Source organism: Rhincodon typus, chromosome 35 (genome assembly GCF_021869965.1).
Source record: "Rhincodon typus isolate 14 chromosome 35, sRhiTyp1.1, whole genome shotgun sequence".
NCBI lineage: Eukaryota > Metazoa > Chordata > Chondrichthyes > Orectolobiformes > Rhincodontidae > Rhincodon > Rhincodon typus.
In genome coordinates, this window is record NC_063366.1 from 19,078,612 (window position 1) to 19,095,461 (window position 16,850).

Consider the following 16,850-nt stretch of genomic DNA (forward strand, 5'->3'; position numbering starts at 1 on the left):
TGGGTGACAGTGGGAGGTTAAGCCCCCGAGCCTTTCTCTCCCCACCAGGCCCTGCTCGGGCTCACCTGGCTCCGAGTTGCCGCAGTCCCCGGCGGGTGGCCGACCGAATCCCCGGGCCCGGGCCCGGACCCGCAAAAACTCCCGGCGCCGGGAGCGGAGCAGGAGCAGGGCCGACCAGCCGCAGCCGCGGAGTTTCCACAGCTCCCGGTCACTCGATCCCTCTCACTGGATCGCCACGCCGCTCGGTCTCCCCCGTGCCCGGATGTCGCTCGATCTCTGGCCGCTGAATTGCTCCCACCCCCTGCCCGGAGCACTCTGTCACTGGATCTCCCTTCCCTCGATCTCCCAGCGTCTGGGATTCTTCTTGATCACTGGATCTCCCCGCGACTGGACGTACCGTCGCCGGCTTCCCGTGTCGCTCGATCTCTCTCACCAGATCCCCCCCGTTGCGCAATCTCCGTGTCACACTGGATCCCCCGGCCCCTGGGGTCGCTGTCGCTCGACGTCTGCCACTGGAAACCTATTCGGCACATGGTCTCTCCATCACTCGATCCCGCTGTCATTGGAGCTCACCATTATTCGATCTTTTTGTCACTCTTCCTCCCCACCTCCGTCACTGGATCCCCGTTGCACTCAGTCCTTCTACTGCGGGGGGACCCTCACCTGATCTTTCAGACACTGGAACCCCCTCCTCGGTCATCCGATCTCTCTGTAAATGGATTTCCTCGGTATTGTAGCGGTACTGAGACCCTCTTGCACCCAATAACGTTGGCACTGTTGGTGCATGTCACTGAATCCCTAGCACTCGACCTCTTAGTTAGAGCAATAAAAATATCCAGTGACAATGCTATCTCCCTGACATTGGATCTGATCAACCGTTCGATCACACTCACACTTGATAGCTCAGTCACTGGAACAAAAATCTATCACTAATTCCAGATCTCAATCTTCCTTGTACTAGATCACTAAGCAATGTCATTGGATCTCTATATTACTTAATCTCTCACACTAGATCTCTCCAAACTCTCTCTTTATTCATTCGATCTGTGATTGGAACTCTGTCATAAGATCTCTCACTTGATCTCCCAGGCACTCCATCTTCCTTGAACTCAATTTATTGGTCATTGGAACCCTCTCGTACCTGATCTCACTGGCATGGGATCTCCTCAGCGTACAATTTACTTATAGGGCCTCATCATGACTTCATCTGTCACTGTATCTCTCCATTACCCTTTCTACCTGGCACTCAGCCCATAAACAAGGAATCTTCTTTATTTCTGTTCCATTGGAATTTTCTGAACATCCTGTTGTACGATTCATCACTGGATCTTCCCAGCAACTTGATCCTTTTGCCTCAGATCTATCACTTTATCTCAATAGCACAATTGAACCCTCTAGTACCAGATACCCTCAATGCTAGATCACTATTGCTCAGTCTAATTATCATTGTTTATCTCTATTATTCAATCTTCATTCAATCTCTAACTGGATCTCCTAACACAATCTATCTTTCACTGGAAACTCCTGATACAACACTTTTTCTTAATCATAATGGCACTGGAACTGCCATTTGATATCTGCCAATGGAACCCTGTAGCAACATCTCTGATGGTGCTGCACCTCTGTCTCTCGATTTCCCTAGCAACAGATCTATCACTGTTTCTGCCACTTGATCTCTGGTACTGGAATCCTATGACACCAAATCTGTTTGGCACTAGATCTCGTACACTTTGGACTCCGGACTCTTGCACTGGATGGATCTATAACTGGATGTTTTTCACGCTCAATCCCTCTGTCACACTGGCACAGCATATCCATCATATGATGCTTTTGTCATTGTAATTCAGTAGCTCTGGCACAAAATTCCTCTGGTTCTGAATCATTTTGACAGTCAAATGGTATCAGATTCAGTACTGGCACTTTCTAATGTTTTTATATTGCATAGCTCCAGCACTTCCTACATGATCACTCCAGAGGTGGGCACATTTGAAACTGTTTTCTACTGACAACATCTGAATCACACAGATTCACAAACTCTTAGCTAACAGACCCACCAGCTGCATTTTATATTGGTAATTATATTTTAGTAATTTTTAAATGATAAACTTCCTTTAGGGGCTAAAATGGCAAGATGGGGTAGGACTCTGAGTAATAGCTGTCTCATTTGTTTGTTAGTGTTAACTCAAAGTTGCCACTCATGGCTTCAAACCACAGTTCAGTTTATATCTATACAGTTTGAATAATATTTATTTAAGAATAGCAATTCTGCTCCTCCTCTGTTTGAGATTAGTCACAATCTTATTCCCACCATTTTTGAGATTAGTAACAATCTTGCCTCCATTGTCTACAGATATGTAAAACATCAGATTTCATCATGATTGAAGTTAGTCAACATTTGTAACAAATCTGCTCTACCCATTTCTAAGATTAGTAATAATCCTGTTCTTCCCAACTTAGTGATAACAAGCGTGCACTGCCAAAGATTAGTAACAATCCTATTTCCACCATGTCCATAATTAATAATATTTATACCCTTACCATGTTTGAGATTAGTAACAATTGCGTTACCATTGTGTATGAGATTAGCAACAATTTTATTCCCTTACTTTTCTACATTATCCCCAATGCCATGTCAGAGTTTAGCAAAAATGTGATGTCAAATTTATCAGACAATGAGAGGATTTATGAAATTTATATTTATTTGTCAAGCAGCTGAAGATCAACACCAATATTATCCTTAGAGTTGAAATGAACCACAAATACCATCTAAAAACTACACATTCAATCTTTTAGATGTAATAAAACTACTGAGATGGAAAAGACAAACTCTCTAATGGACTTGCAGGGTTAGTGGGAGGTCACAGCTCATTCTCAGCAGTGGGGGGGGAGCAACACAGACCAGGTTTGAAAGTTATATTGATCCTTTCATCACTATGCTCCCATTGCAAACTGATTTAGTAGCAGATAAGACTAGCTGTGACAGGTGTTAGAAATACTCATGGTACCTGCAGTTTTGTACATACTGGCAGAATACAAAAGCAGAGAGGTTAAACTAAACCTGGACAAAACACAGGCTAGACCTCACCTGGGAAACTGTGTCTTGTTCAGGACCCTTGGGGCACTTTAGCAAGGATGTCAGGGTCTGGGGTAGGGTGCTGACGAGACTTCCAAAAACAGTTTCAGGGATGAGGGACATGGAGTACTTGGGACTGTTCTCCTTGGTGTGGGGAAGGGTAGGTGCAGATTTGAGAGATGTGTTTTGTCAGAGCAAATGCAGAGAAATTATTTCTACTGGTTACGAGAGTTGGAAACGAGAGGGCACAGGCTTAAGTTAATTGGCAATAGAACCAGACGTGACAACGATAAATATTACTGCAGTAGCAATCTGCAAGACACTGCCCAGAAAGAGATTCAGCAATTGAGATCTTGACTTTATCAAATTTAACAAGTGCTTCAATCTGCATTTAGTGCTGTAACTTACAGGGCTACAGACTCCAGGCTGTAAAGTGGAATTATGTTAGATGGACAGCAGATGACACAGTCAGCTGAAGGACCATCATCCATGATGTGAGATCTATGCTCTCTTTGAATTGAACAAATAGCAGAAGGAGAAACTGATATTTACAAAGTGATGGGGAAAAGAACCAGGAAGTTTGATTAATTGGATCACATTACTGAGGAACCAGCCATGAAAGGATGAATGGGCACCTCCTCTGCTGTCTGATGCCTCAGGCTGTACTGTGGCTTGGAATTAAACTGATCAACTTGTTGCAAAGCCTCAGTGACCAGGGCAAAGACCTCAAGGACAGTGAGTAAAATGGAGGTTCCCATCCTCAGAGTGCCGATTGCAATGGCATATTTGCTGGTGACCTCGCCCCTCCAATTTTGACTGAATTGAGAACTTGACCCATAGGCAGAAAGGGAAGAAAGTGAAGAATGATCAGATCAGCCATGGTCTTGTTGAATGGTAGAGTGGATCCAAGTGGTCTATTGGCCTACTTTGTTCCCACATCTTATTGAATAGGGGTCAGAGAACATGATAGAGACTGTAGGTGGAGTGCATTATATGTTGGGAGAGGCAAGAGAAGAGCAGCCAGTTAGGGAGATGGAGAGAGGAGACAGGTGCATGTAGGGGAGTGGGCAATAGAGGCACTGCTGACTGATGTGGGAAGAGGGAGGAACCGTACATCGGGGTCTAGAGAAGAATTTATACTTGTGTGCAGAGCTAAGGTTTTAAGGTTCATGTGTCATGGCAAAAGGAGAACTTTCAATTGCTGCAGAGTGGATGGGAGTGAGCCCATCATTAGCAAGCAGAGGACTGCCTATCACCTTACCCCTATCACACAAATTGTTCTCCTGCAATTCCATTCCCCCAACGAAATACTACAGATCTCAAACACTCCCAACTCTACCCTAAGGTTGCATCCCCTCAGTCCATCACATGCCTCTAGGGATCAAATTGCACACACCTCCCCTCAAGCCCAGGCCCCCCCCGCCACACATGCCACCCTCCCATGCACAATATTACCCCCACCCCTAGGGATGATGCCACACATGCCACCCTATCCACAGGATTCCCTCTCAGACACCTCACCCCAGCTTTGGGATCCTCGTGTGCTCCACTCTAACTCCAGGGATGCCTCCACATCCCTCTTTCCACTATAACACCCCACCATTGGTGCCGCACCCCCCTTACATGGTAGAGAGGCCCTTCAGCCCCATCCCACCATCACCATCCCTCACTCACTTATTACAGGGCACCCGCACCCCAAGCCCCCTACACCTAGGGCACCACCACGTTGATCTCTGCCAGCCTGGGCTCCCCTGAGTTCTTGCCGCTGGTGGTCTTGCCGTGCTGGTCCCGGAGGTGGACCCGCAGGGTGTTGTAGTGGGTGAAGCGCATGTCGCAGTAACCGCAGCCGTGCGGCGAGTCTCCGCTGTGGACGTTCATGTGGTCCTTAAGGGACCGGTTCTGGGTGAAGGCCCGGCCGCAGATGGCGCAGCCGTACGGCTTGAAGCCAGTGTGCACGTTGAGGTGCTGGGCCAGCCGCGCGTTCTTCTTGAAGAGCTTGCCGCAGAGCGGGCACATGTAGAGCTTGTGGAGCAGCAGGTGTGTGGCCAGGCCGCTGCGCTGCTCGAACGGGGCCCCGCACTCCGAGCACAGGAGGGGCGGCTCAGCCAGGCCCCCGGCTCCGGGAGCGGGGCTAGGCCCAGCCCCAGGCCCGGGGCCTTCCTCCAGGCCCGAGACCTGCGGTTCCTCTCCCACCCCGGGCCTCTGGTAGAAACCCCCTCCGCCGTAGAAACCCGCCGAGGCTCGGCACTCCTCGCTGGCCGAACTCTCGTAGTCCTCCTCGGGCTCTTCCTCTCCTCCCTCCTCCACCCCGGTGCCCGGGGGGTAGGCCTCGGCCACCTCGGCCTCCATCCCTTCGGCCTTGGCCCGTTCCTCTTCCTCGTCCTCGCCCACCTTCAGCCCTGGCCCCGGGTGTATGCGGCCTTCGGTCTCTAGGTAATCGGCGACGGCTGGAGGAGGAGGGTGAGGGGCGGCGTGGGCTTCCCGGTCACCAGGGCCTAGGAGAGGAGGAGGAGAAGCCTGGGCCTCGAGTTTGACCGGTTCGACGCCTCGGCCTGCCCCAGGTGCACTCGCCGTCGTAGGTGTCGAGGAAGGAGACAGGGGGGAGGCCTCGGCCTCAAGTCTCTCCGCTGCCCGGTTGGCAGCGGCACCGGCGTGCGGGGTCCCGGAGCGGCCTGGGCGGAGTCCTCCTCCTCCTCCTCCTCCGGCGGCTCCGGCTGCAGGCCCTGTTCCGTCCTCGGCCTCGCCGTCCTGGGCCAGCCGCAGCAGCGAGGCGGCCACGACGCAGGGCGAAAGGGAGCGGCGGCACTGCTCGACCACGTCCTCCATCTGCAGGCAGCTGGCGGCGGTCAGGTAGTCGAGGATGTCGGCGAAGGGGAACTCGAGGCGGCCGGTGTAGCAGGCGAGCAGCAGGCGCAGCACGGCCTGCGAGGCGGCGGTGGCGGGCAGCACGGTCACCTCGCGGGCCGGCTCCATGCGAAAGCGGTCGCGCAGGAACGGCGAGCAGGCGGCCAGCACCACCCGGTGGCCTGGGAACCGCAGGCCGCCCACCAGCACCGTCACGTCGCAGAACCACTCGCCCCGCCGCAGCTCGTCCATCTTCCGCAGCGCCGCCGAGTCGTGCTCCGGGAACCTGAAGCGCAGCATCCTCCCCCCGCCGCTCGCCATCGCCTTCAGCAGCAGCTGCAGCAACGACACTAAGAGCCCGGTTTAGTAACGGCCTGATGGGGAGGGGGGCAAACGTGTGGACACGGTTGTCCGACGATCTAGAGCGTACTCTCCCTCCTCCCACTACACACACAGGAGAGGGAGGGCTCTGTGTAGCCTGGTTCCGCCGCCAGCGATCAGGGACTTGCAGCCGCGCCGCCTCCCGCAGCTGAACAGCTGGTGCATCTTTCGAAGACAAACCTCCCTCCCCTGTTCTGGGTTCCCATCTTTCGTACTTTCTGTGCCTACCCTCCCTACTCTATGTTCCCATTCCCAGCCGTCTCCTCTCTGCCCCCTGCATCCCAACTCTCGCTTCATGCTCTTCCACTCCCATGATCTGCAATGAGAGATGTGATAGGGTGGAGTTGTTTTCCTTAGGGCAGAGAAGTCTGAGTGAGTATCTCATTGAGGTGTACGAAGTTCTGGGGGGCGTAGATAGGGAGAAACCTTTCCCGACTAGTGGGGTCACTAACAAACGGGGCGCACTTTTAAGGTGAAGAGCAGGAGGTTTAGAAGGTATTTGTAAAGGAAATCCTTTCACCTCAGGGGGTTATGGGTATCCAGAACTTAGTGCCTGTCAGGATGAGGAAGGTGGGAACCCTCAAGGTATTTAAGAACTATTAAATGAGCACTTGAAATATTATAACATAAAAGGCTACAGGTTGTGTATTGGACAATGGGGTTAGAATCAATGGATGTTTGATGACTGGTCCAGATACAATGGGCTGAAGGGCCTTGTTCCCTGTTATGAAAAGCTATTACTCTTTGTGATTAAAACAGAAATTGCTAGATAAACTCAGCAGGTGTGGCAGCATCTGTGGAGAGAAATCGGAGTTATCTCTTTGTAATTATGTCTGTTTCCATAGCCTGGCATAGGAGACTATAGCTCACAGGATGCCTCAAGTATGAGCAAAATGTATCAAGCTGACCAAAAGACCCTCCAACTGTTACCACCAGTCATACAAGAACTGGAGGGATTTGCAGGCTGACTATTCTATCAGCCTCAAGATACAGGATATGTCATTTAGGACTGAGATCAGAAAATATTTCTTCACTGCAGGGGTAGTGAACTTGTGGAATTATCTACCATAGAAGACCGTGGACACAAAGTCACTGAATACATTCAAGAAAAATAAATTTCTAGATTTTAAAGGCATCAAAGATATTTGGAGAAACGGGGAATACGGCATTGAGATGCAGTAACAGCCATGGTGATATTGAACTGCAATCCAGGCTTGATGAACCAAATGGCCTAGCCCTGCATCTCTTTTCTATGTTTTGTCTCTCTATTTAAGGAGGGATATATTTACATTGGTGGCAGTACAGTGAAGATTCACTAAATTGATTCTTGGGTTGAGAGGCTCATTCTATGATGATATGCTGAGTAAGCTGTGCCTACTCTTTACATTTTGAAGAATAATTCGTTCCTGGTATGTAGGTGCGACCTACAAGGGCAATGTTTAGAGCTCAACCCCACTTACCTGCCTAGAGAGAACTGATGGTGGGCTGCCTTTTTGGTGAGTAAAATAATAGAGAAGTCAGTGAAAGGGCAAGTCACCTCATCGTGAGCCTGAAGTCGAATATAGACCCAAATTGGGCAAGGACAGCAAGCTTCAAAATTTTTGGATTGTGTGAAATTTAGAAATATAGCACACAGTGAAGACAGTGTAGAATTTCAAAAGAACATGGATGATTATAGATATTTCCTAATCAACATGTTCAGAGATGTTATTATGCACCTCTGGATCAGGCAGGACTTGAACCTAGTCCTTCTGTCTCAGAACTAAGGACACTACCAGAGCCACAAAAACCCTCGTAGACGGTTATATACTTTATTCTTTTTATGGGAATCAGTGGCATAGCCAGCTTTTGTTCTCCATCCTACCCTCCTTTGAAATTGAGTAGCAGGTTGGGCCATTTCAGACAGCTTTTATGAGTGATCCATATTGTATACATATGCCAGTCAAGATCAGGATAGTACATTTCCTTCTGTATAGGGCATCAGCGAACAATTGATGGTTGTTTTGAGACACTATTACTGAGATTAGCTTTATTTTTAAGAATTATTGACTAAATTTAAATTCCACCAGATGCTGGGAGAGGATGCATGTGTGTGTGCATTTGAACCTGTGAGTGACTCCAGAGTCTGGACCTTTCGATTATGAGCCTAGTGAAAATCCAGAGGCAAATTGGTGAAATAGGCAGATGGGGCAGTTGCAGATTTATGCAGAGAATTGTGAAGTGATCCATTTTGCTAAGTAGAGATACTGTATTAAATTAGAAGTGGCTGCTGTAGCATGAGGACCTAGGTATATTTGTACATAAGTAATTAACATGGCAGACAAGTCAAGCATGGTTGATAATGCATACAATATCATGGACGTCATAATAGGGGCATTGATGAATCTTTACAAAGCCCTTATTTGGCCTCAACTGAGTACTGCATCCAATTCTGAGGACCACACATTTAGAAAGATATGAAGGCATTGCAAAAGGTGCAGATAAGATTCGCAGAATGGTTCCTGGGAAACGGAACTTCAGCTAGATAGATTAGAAAATTGAGACAGATTTCTATGATGAAGAGAAGGTTGAGAGGAGATTCCATAGAGAAATTCAGAATCATGAGATGTCTGGACAGAGCAGATGGGGGGAAAAAACTGTTTCCACTTTTGAAAGGATCACAAAACAGACAGAGGACACAGATTTAAGGGAATTGACAAAAGAAACTATGGAAACATGAGAAAAAGACTTTATAATAAAGTAAAGGTTTTGGATTAGGAATGCCCATGAGAGTGTTAGACAGAAGGTGCATTGTGCCTTTCAAAGGGCAATTTGATTTGAAAAAGGAAATAAAATGTACAGGGCTGCAGGTACAGTGGTAGTAGGTGAATTTCTCCTTCAGAGAGCTGGTGCAAACACGACAGGCCAGATGGCCTCTTATGCTATAAACATCCCAGGATTCTATGATATTCTTCCCTCAGGAGACAGAAGCAAGCTGGTTGGGTTTCACACAGCAGATCCTCATCCAATTTTAATAATAAAACAATTAAAATGCCAGGAGGTTAAATTTAAGACAAATTCTGAAAATATTATGCTCTCTGGATTAATAGCCAAGAGCAAAACCTGAAAAACCTGTGGACATTGGGAAATGGAGGTAATCTGTGTTAAAAGTATTGAACAGTGCTAAAAAGAAACAGCCCAAATTTGAAAGATGCAAATATTTCATTAAGTATTGTAATCCTGGATGAGTGTAATTTAACAAAAGTACCAATTCAACAATCAATTGTCAATTAATATACAGACACATAGATTAAATTCACATCCATAAATAGCTCCCACTGTAACGGGCACCTTCAGGAGAACTTCTAAACTTTGAAATGTTCTATTCTACATCTAAGGACAATACTTTTAGGAGCTGATGCCATTTGTGCCACTGTAGGTAGCACTATTGGCTATGAGGTCAAATGCCACTCTAACGCTTGACCCTCAAAATCTCAGCTGGTGCTCTCATTATAAGCATTTATGGAGTGCTGCACTGTCAGGGGTGAAAATTTTCACGAGATGTTAAACCATAACTGCATCAGCCTGCTCTGTTGCACTGTTCGGAAAAAGAGCAGGAATCTATCCCCAGTGTTCTGGACAAAAATATATAAAACATCAGTGAACATCATATATGAGACACAGATGGTCCATCCATTCTCACGTCAATGCACAGAATGTCTGCTGCTTTTCCACACTTCGAGGGTTACTTTTTTTTGAAAAAAGTATTTCATTGGCTGTAAAGCTCTTTGGCATATTCTGAGATTGTGGAAGGAGAGGTGGAAAGAAAAGCCTTTCTCCGTTCTTCTGCTCTCTACACTTAAAAACAACTTGAGAGGAGCTGTCAGAGCGTTGGAGGCCATGGTAGCAATTGGCAAAGTGACAGAGAGCCTGACACCAGTTCCAGAGTGAGGGAGAGCCCCAATGGGAGACTACAGAGTGAGGAAAGCCCCAGTTGGAGACCACTGAGTGAGGAAGGCCCCAGTGGAAGACCACAGATTGAGGGAGCCTGCACAATAATGTGACACAAGTCAGAGTGAGGGAGAAGCCAATAGGGGACCATAGAGTGAGGTAGACCCTGACACCAGAACCAGTGAGGGAGAACCGAACAGGACTCTGAAGAGCAAAGGAGACCCCAAAGGCAGTGAAGAGTGAGAGAGACATCGTTGGGACTGTGCAGAGGGAGGGTGATCCCAAATGTAAACCAGAGTGAGAGAAACGCTGGCAACAGTTGAGAAGGAGACTTTGATGGCACCGTGCAGAGCGAGGGAGACCCCAAAGGTAGTTCGGAGTGAGAAAAACTTCACAGGTGTGTACAGAGTTAAGGGTCCCTTTACAGTGGCTCGGCGTCAGTGCCAGCCATGCTGAGTAGGGCCAACTTGCAGTTGTCAGCGGTGGTTTTGCTGTGTTGCTCTTTGAGGTGGCGGCGGAGGGCGGGCTTGTGGGCGAAGCTCATGTGGCAGTAGTGGCAGCAGTGAGGCCTGGCGCCGCTGTGCAGGTTCATGTGGTCCTTGAGCGAGCGGTTCTGGGTGAAGGTTTTGCCGCAGACGGTGCAGAGGTAGGGCTTGACGCCCGTGTGCACATGGACGTGGCGAGCCAGGTTGACCCGCTGGTTGAACACCTTGCCGCACCTGGGGCACATGAAGAGCTTGTGGGCCTTCATGTGGGCCACCAGATGCTCCGGATGCTGGAAGGCCTGCGCGCACTCGCTGCAGTGAATGGGCTGGGGGCAGGCGGGGCGGGGTCGGAGGAGGCGGCCGTGGAGGGCTGCCCACCGCCTGACGGGAACGGGGGCTGCGCTCTTCTCGCCCGGCCAGTTGCTGTCCTCGTCGCTGGAGGAGCCGCCGCTGATCAGCACAGCGTCATCCTCGGCCGCCTTGGAGAGGTCGGGGTGGGCCTCCTGACGGGGGTCGCTGGGCTGGCTTCCGGAAGGTTCCGCCACCAGGCCGTCCGTCTCGACGATCACGTAAACGTCGTCGGCGTCGGTTTTTTCGGACTCCGACCTGAACCCGGCCAACTGCCGGGCCCGTGCCTCAGCTCGAGCGCGACACTGTGCCTCCGGCCCAAAGGTCACCTCGTCGTCCTCGAGCTTGATGCAGGGGTCGATGCGCGTGGAGAGCGCGCGCTTGCACTCCTCCACCACGTGGTCCATCTGCAGGTAGCTGGCGGTCGTCAGGTAGCTGAGCACCTCCCTGCAGGGCACGTCCAGCGAGCCCGTGTAGCACGAGAGCAGCAGGCGCGAGAGCATTTCGGCGCCGTCGCTCAGCGCCACCCGCACCTCCCGCGACGGCTGCAGCAGGAACTGGTCGCGCAGGAACGGCGAGCACGCGGCCAGCACCACGCGGTGGCCCGCGAACCGCAGCCGCCCCGTCACCACGGTCACGTCGCAGAAACGTTTCTCCACGCGGAGCTGGTTCATCTTCCTCAGGGTCGCCGACTCGTGGTGGAGGAACTGGAAGTGAAGAACCCCTCCCGGCGCCATGGCCTCTCGAACTGTTCGAAATGAAGAGACACACACAAAGAGTAAGGTTCCCTGTGAAACTGCGGCTGATAAATGACCACGATGTCCGACACAGAAACAAGACCGTTCCACCCAACCAGTCGGTGCCAGGTGTAGTGCACCAGTTGAGTCTCCCCACATCTTCTGACTGTTATTAGATTTATGAATGGACCTCTCAAATTTCAAATCTGCTGTTGATCTTGCTTTTTGCACACCTCTCTCTCTGTTCAATCACCCTGTGAGCTTTGCATCTTTGTATGTTTTGATCTGACTTTTCACTGTACTCAGGTACATGTGACAATAATAAATAAAACAATCTAAACCTCCAAACTTGGGTGACAAACTCTGTGGAGTTTGCACATTCTTCCCAATCCTGCATGTGTCCTGGTTTCCTCCCACTATCCAAAGATATGTAGGTTAGCTGGATTGGCCATGCTAAATTGCCAACAGTGTCCAGCTATGTGCAGGCTAAGTGAATTAGCCATGGTAAAATGCGAAATTGTGGGGACCCTGTTCAGAGGGGTGTGGACTCGAAGGACCAATTGGCCTGCTTCCGCACTGTAGGGAATTATATGATAAACGTACCATTGTTACTCATTAATCCCTTCTTCCTCCTGTGCTCACTAACATCCTCTTCCATGTGATGTGCACCATGCATTTCAACCTGTCTCTGTGGGGTGAGTTTCACATCTTTCAGGAAAAAGACATTTTTCCTGAATTCCCTGTTGGATTTCTCAGCGACTGTCATGTTGGTGGTCTGTAGTTATAGAAACAAGTATGTAGGACAGAATAGGCCCATCAGCCCATCAAGTTTACACCAACAAAACTATAAACCTATACTAGTCCCACTTTCCAGCACTTGGCTCATAGCCTTGAATGTTGTACTATTTTATGTGCTCATCCAAGTATATTATTTAAAGAGATTTCCCGTTGTGAGATTTCCTGCCTCAACTTCAGATTTCCACCACTCCCTGGGTGAAAAACATTTTCCTCAAATCCCTTTAATCCTCCTGCCTTTCATATTAGAATGCTGCCCCCTTGTTGTTGACCCTTCAACCACGGGGAACAGCTGCTTTCTATCCAACCTGTCCATGCCCTCACAATCTGATATACCTCAATAAGGTTCCCTTTCAGTCTTTTCTGCTCTAAAGTAAACAACTTCAGCTTATCCAGCTTTTCTATGAAATGCTCCATCCCAGGCAATATCCTGGTGAATCTCCTCTGCAACCCCTCTAGTGTGGTGACCAGAACTGCACACAGTAGTCTAGGTGTGTCCTAACCGAAGTCCTGTGCATCTCCAACATAACCTCCCTGCTCTTGTAATCTGTGTTGAAGCTGTTAAAGACAAGTGTCCTGTATGCCTTCATAACTATCCTGTTAACCTGCTGTACAACTTTCTGGGATCTGTGGACCAGCACCTCAAAATTTCTGTGTTCCTTTGAGCATCTTCTTGTCCTTCTATTCATTGAGTACTCCCTTGTGTTGTTACTTCTTCTAGATTGCATTACCTTACATTTTTAAGGGTTTAAATCAATCTGCCCAACTCATCAATTGCCTCCTGTAACCTAAGATTCCTCCTCACTGTCAGTCACCTGGCCAATCTTTGTTTCATCTGCAAACTTATTTATCATCACCCCACGTTCTCATCTATATAAATTATGTAACAAACAATAAGGGACCGAGCAGTATTCCCTGTAGTACGCCACTGGATACCAGCCTCGAGTCATACCACCATTCTCTGACTCCTACCACTGAGCCAATTTTGCATCCAGCTTGCCAAGTTACCCAGGATCCCATGTGCTTTTAACATTTTCAGTTTCCCGTGTGGGACCATTTCAAAGGCTTTGCTGAAAGCATATGGTCTGCACCAAAAGATTAAACACTCAGTATCCACTCTGTCAAAACCTTTCCTACTTGTAAAAATGGATATTAGGCCAACTCTCTGCCGCCTTTTTCAGGAGAAAAAGAGGACTGTACCTGCCTATCAATTCTTTCCTGTACATTTCTGATCATCCTTATGAATCTACTCTGCACCCTTTCCAGTGTCTTTACATCCTATTTATAATACGTCAACCTCTAAATGTGGTCTAACCATGGTTTGATGTGGGGTTTGCGTAGCTTTTCTACTTTGCAATCCTATCCAGCTAGATACAAAGCCTAATGTACAGTGTGCTTTTTTTAAAAAAAAATGGTTTTGCTAAAAAGTGGTTCAATTTGTAATGACTGATGTACTTGTATTCCGTGATTCCTTTGTCCCTCTAACCCACCTGGATTTGCACAAATTAAGCCATTCCAATCTTCTACCAAAATGTACTATTTCAAATTTAATGTTGAACGTCATCTGTCAATAATTTGCCCCTTCTGTAAATTTACTAACATCCTGCTACAATTGGTTGCTATCCTTCACAGTGGAACAAAGGTCCTAAAAGCAGGAACCTACGTAGTTCCCTGCACCTACTCCACCATTCAGTACAAGTATGGATGGCCTGGGCCTCAAATCCATTTTCTTGCAACTCCTCACAACTCTTTGATTCCTGAGTGACCAAATTAGCTATCCATTCCAGCCTTAAATATACTCAAGGATGGAGCATCCAGATTCATCCAGGGTAGAAAAAAAACAAAAGTCTCACAACCCTTTGTGAATTTCTCCTAATCTTGGTCCTAAATTACTGAGACAGTGTCCCCTTGTTCTAGATTCCCCATCCAGGGGCAAACAACCTTTGAGGATCAACCCTGTAAAGGCCACTTTAGAATGTTATATGTTTGATTGAGGTCATCTAGGTCCAGTTTATTCAGCCATGTGTCATAGGGCAACCCTGACATCCCAGGGAACAATCTCATTAATCTTCGCTGTACTGAATTCAAGTTTATCCCTCATTAAAAATGGAGACCAAAATTGCACAAAGCATTCAAGGTGTGGTTCAAAGAAAGCTCTGTACAGTTACAGTTAGACTTCTTTGTTCTTGTATTCCCAATTCCCTTGCAATAAAAGCCAAACTATACCACCTCCCAATTTAGTATGGTCATATGGAAATATAATGTTGTGGCTGTTACACATGTCTCAAAGAAGGGCAAGACTATAAGTTAAATATACCAAGATACAAGGTGCTCAGGAAAGAGAAGGATGAAAAGGGGTAGAGGTGGTGGTACTGATTGAGGAATGCATTGCAAATCTGGAGAAAAAGGGTATCCCAGAGAAATCAAAGACAACTGATTTGGCTACAGCTAAGGAACAGAAAAGGTGCAATTTCACTGCTCAGTGTAGCCCATAGGCAAATAGCCAGTGGGTAGGCTGCAGAAGGAAAGGGAATTTGCGATGAATTTACAAAGCTAAGCAAGAATCATAGAGTTGTCACAATGGGGGGACTTCAGATCTATAGAACATGGCTGTGTAAAGGGCAGAACAGGGCAAGTGTTTTTAGAAAGTATAAAGGACTTCACCTCAAGGTGGTGCCAGAGGACTGCAGAACTGCAAATGTTAGATTCTTGTTCAAAACAAGAGTGTGAAGATTAGGCCAGCCAGTGTAACTTTGGTGGTGAGGAAGCTTCTGGGGAAAAAAGAACTCAGGACAACATTAATAGCCACTTGGGCAAATGCAGCTATAATTAAGGAATGCCAACACAGATTTGTTAAGGGAATATGCTGTTTTACTAACTTCCTGGAGTTGTTTGATGAGATAGCAGCAAGGATTGATGAAGGTAATGCTATAAATATGGTGTACATGGACATACAATAGTTTGGCACAGTGCCACACAACAGGCTTGTGAGCAAAGTCATGGTTGATGGAATAAAAAAAGATGGTGTTAACATGGATTTCAAATTGTCTGAGTGACAGGTTACAAAAAGTACTGGTTAATGAATGCTTTTGGGTTGGAAGAAGAAGTGGAGCTGCCCGGGTTCAGTGCTGGTAGCCTTGCTCTTGAAGACATATATTAATAATCTAGACTTTGATGCACAGGGCACAATAACAAAATTTGCACATCACACAAAACTTGGAAACATTTTGAACTGTGAGGAGGATACTGTAGAAATTTAAAAGAACGCAAACAAGTTGGTGGTATGGACAGACAAGTGGCAGATTAATTTCAGTGCAGATATCCCTGAGGTAATTGAGTTTGGTAGGAAGCACACAGATAGACAGTATAAAATAAAGAGCATTTGGGAGCAGAGGAAATTTGGTGTATATGTGAATAAGACATTGGAGGTGGCAAGAGCGCAGGTGAGAAAGCATACAGTATCCTAGGCCTTATTAATTGGAAAATGGAGCATAAGAGTGGGTTGTGTTAAACTTGAAAAAGATAGTGTTTCAGCTGCTACTAGAATACTGAGTCTAGCTCTTGGAAATACAAGAAGACATTGAAGTGCAGAAAAGATTCTCAAGAATGGGTCCAAGTATGAGGAACCTCAGTTATGTAGATCGATTGGAGAAGTTGCAACTGCTTTTCTTGCAGAAGAGAGAGGAGATTCGATAGCAGTATTCAAATCTTGAGAAATTTGGACAATATAGAAAAAAGAGTATTCCCATTGCTGATTGAGAACATGAAGGTCCAGAGTTAAAGAAATTGAAAAAAATAAACAACAGAGACACATTTTCATTCAGAAGTGGTGTAGGTCACATGAATGTGCTGCCTGAGAATGCATGGAGGCAGTTTCAATCAAGGCATTCAAGAGAGATAGTAGGAACTGCAGATGCTGGAGAATCCGAGACAACAAGGTGCAAGGCTGGATGAACACAGCAGGCCAAGCAGCATCATAGGAGCAGACAGGCTGACGTTTCGGGCCTAGACCCTTCATCAGAAAAGGGGGAGGGGAAGGGGGTTTTGAAATAAATAGGGAGAGAGTGGGAGGCGGATAGAAGAGGGATGGAGGAGAGGATAGGTGGAGAAGAAACAAACAGGTCGAAGAGGCGGGGATGGGGCCAGGAAAGGTGAGTGTAGGTAGGGAGTTAGGAAGGGGATAGGTCAGTCCAGGGAGGACGGACAGGTCAAGGGGGCGGGATGAGGTTGGTCGGTAGGAGATGGAGGTGCGGCTTG

The 16,850-nt window shown here is 47.6% G+C and overlaps 2 protein-coding genes across 2 annotated transcripts in view; both read right to left on the bottom strand.

Moving 5' to 3' along the window:
• The window catches only part of LOC109921018 (N(G),N(G)-dimethylarginine dimethylaminohydrolase 1-like), an 85,907-nt gene extending 84,809 nt beyond the window's left edge, over nt 1-1,098 (bottom strand). The window contains exons 1-2 of the mRNA XM_048616661.1: nt 1,078-1,098; nt 213-520 (exon numbers count right to left, since the gene is read on the bottom strand). Of these exons, the coding sequence (XP_048472618.1) occupies nt 213-520; nt 1,078-1,098 (329 nt within the window). The remainder of the gene's footprint in view (nt 1-212; nt 521-1,077) is intronic.
• A 1,583-nt stretch (nt 1,099-2,681) lies between these two features.
• Nucleotides 2,682-11,839, bottom strand: LOC109919889 (zinc finger protein 316-like). Its single transcript, XM_048616662.1, has 2 exons — nt 10,653-11,839; nt 2,682-6,280 (listed from the first exon to the last, which is right to left on the bottom strand). The coding sequence occupies exons 1-2, from the start codon at nt 11,796-11,798 to the stop codon at nt 4,784-4,786; spliced, it is 2,643 nt and encodes an 880-aa protein (XP_048472619.1). The 5' UTR covers nt 11,799-11,839; the 3' UTR covers nt 2,682-4,783.
• Nucleotides 11,840-16,850: the final 5,011 nt, after the last annotated feature.

Coding starts and splice junctions, on each gene's coding strand:
- LOC109919889 (XM_048616662.1), bottom strand. CDS start 11,798: ATGGCGCCGGGAGGGGTTCTTCACTTCCAGTTCCTCCACCACGAGTCG. Junction 6,281..10,652: donor GCACTGACGCCGAGCCACTG/TAAAGGGACCCT, acceptor GGCCGTTACTAA/ACCGGGCTCTTAGTGTCGTT.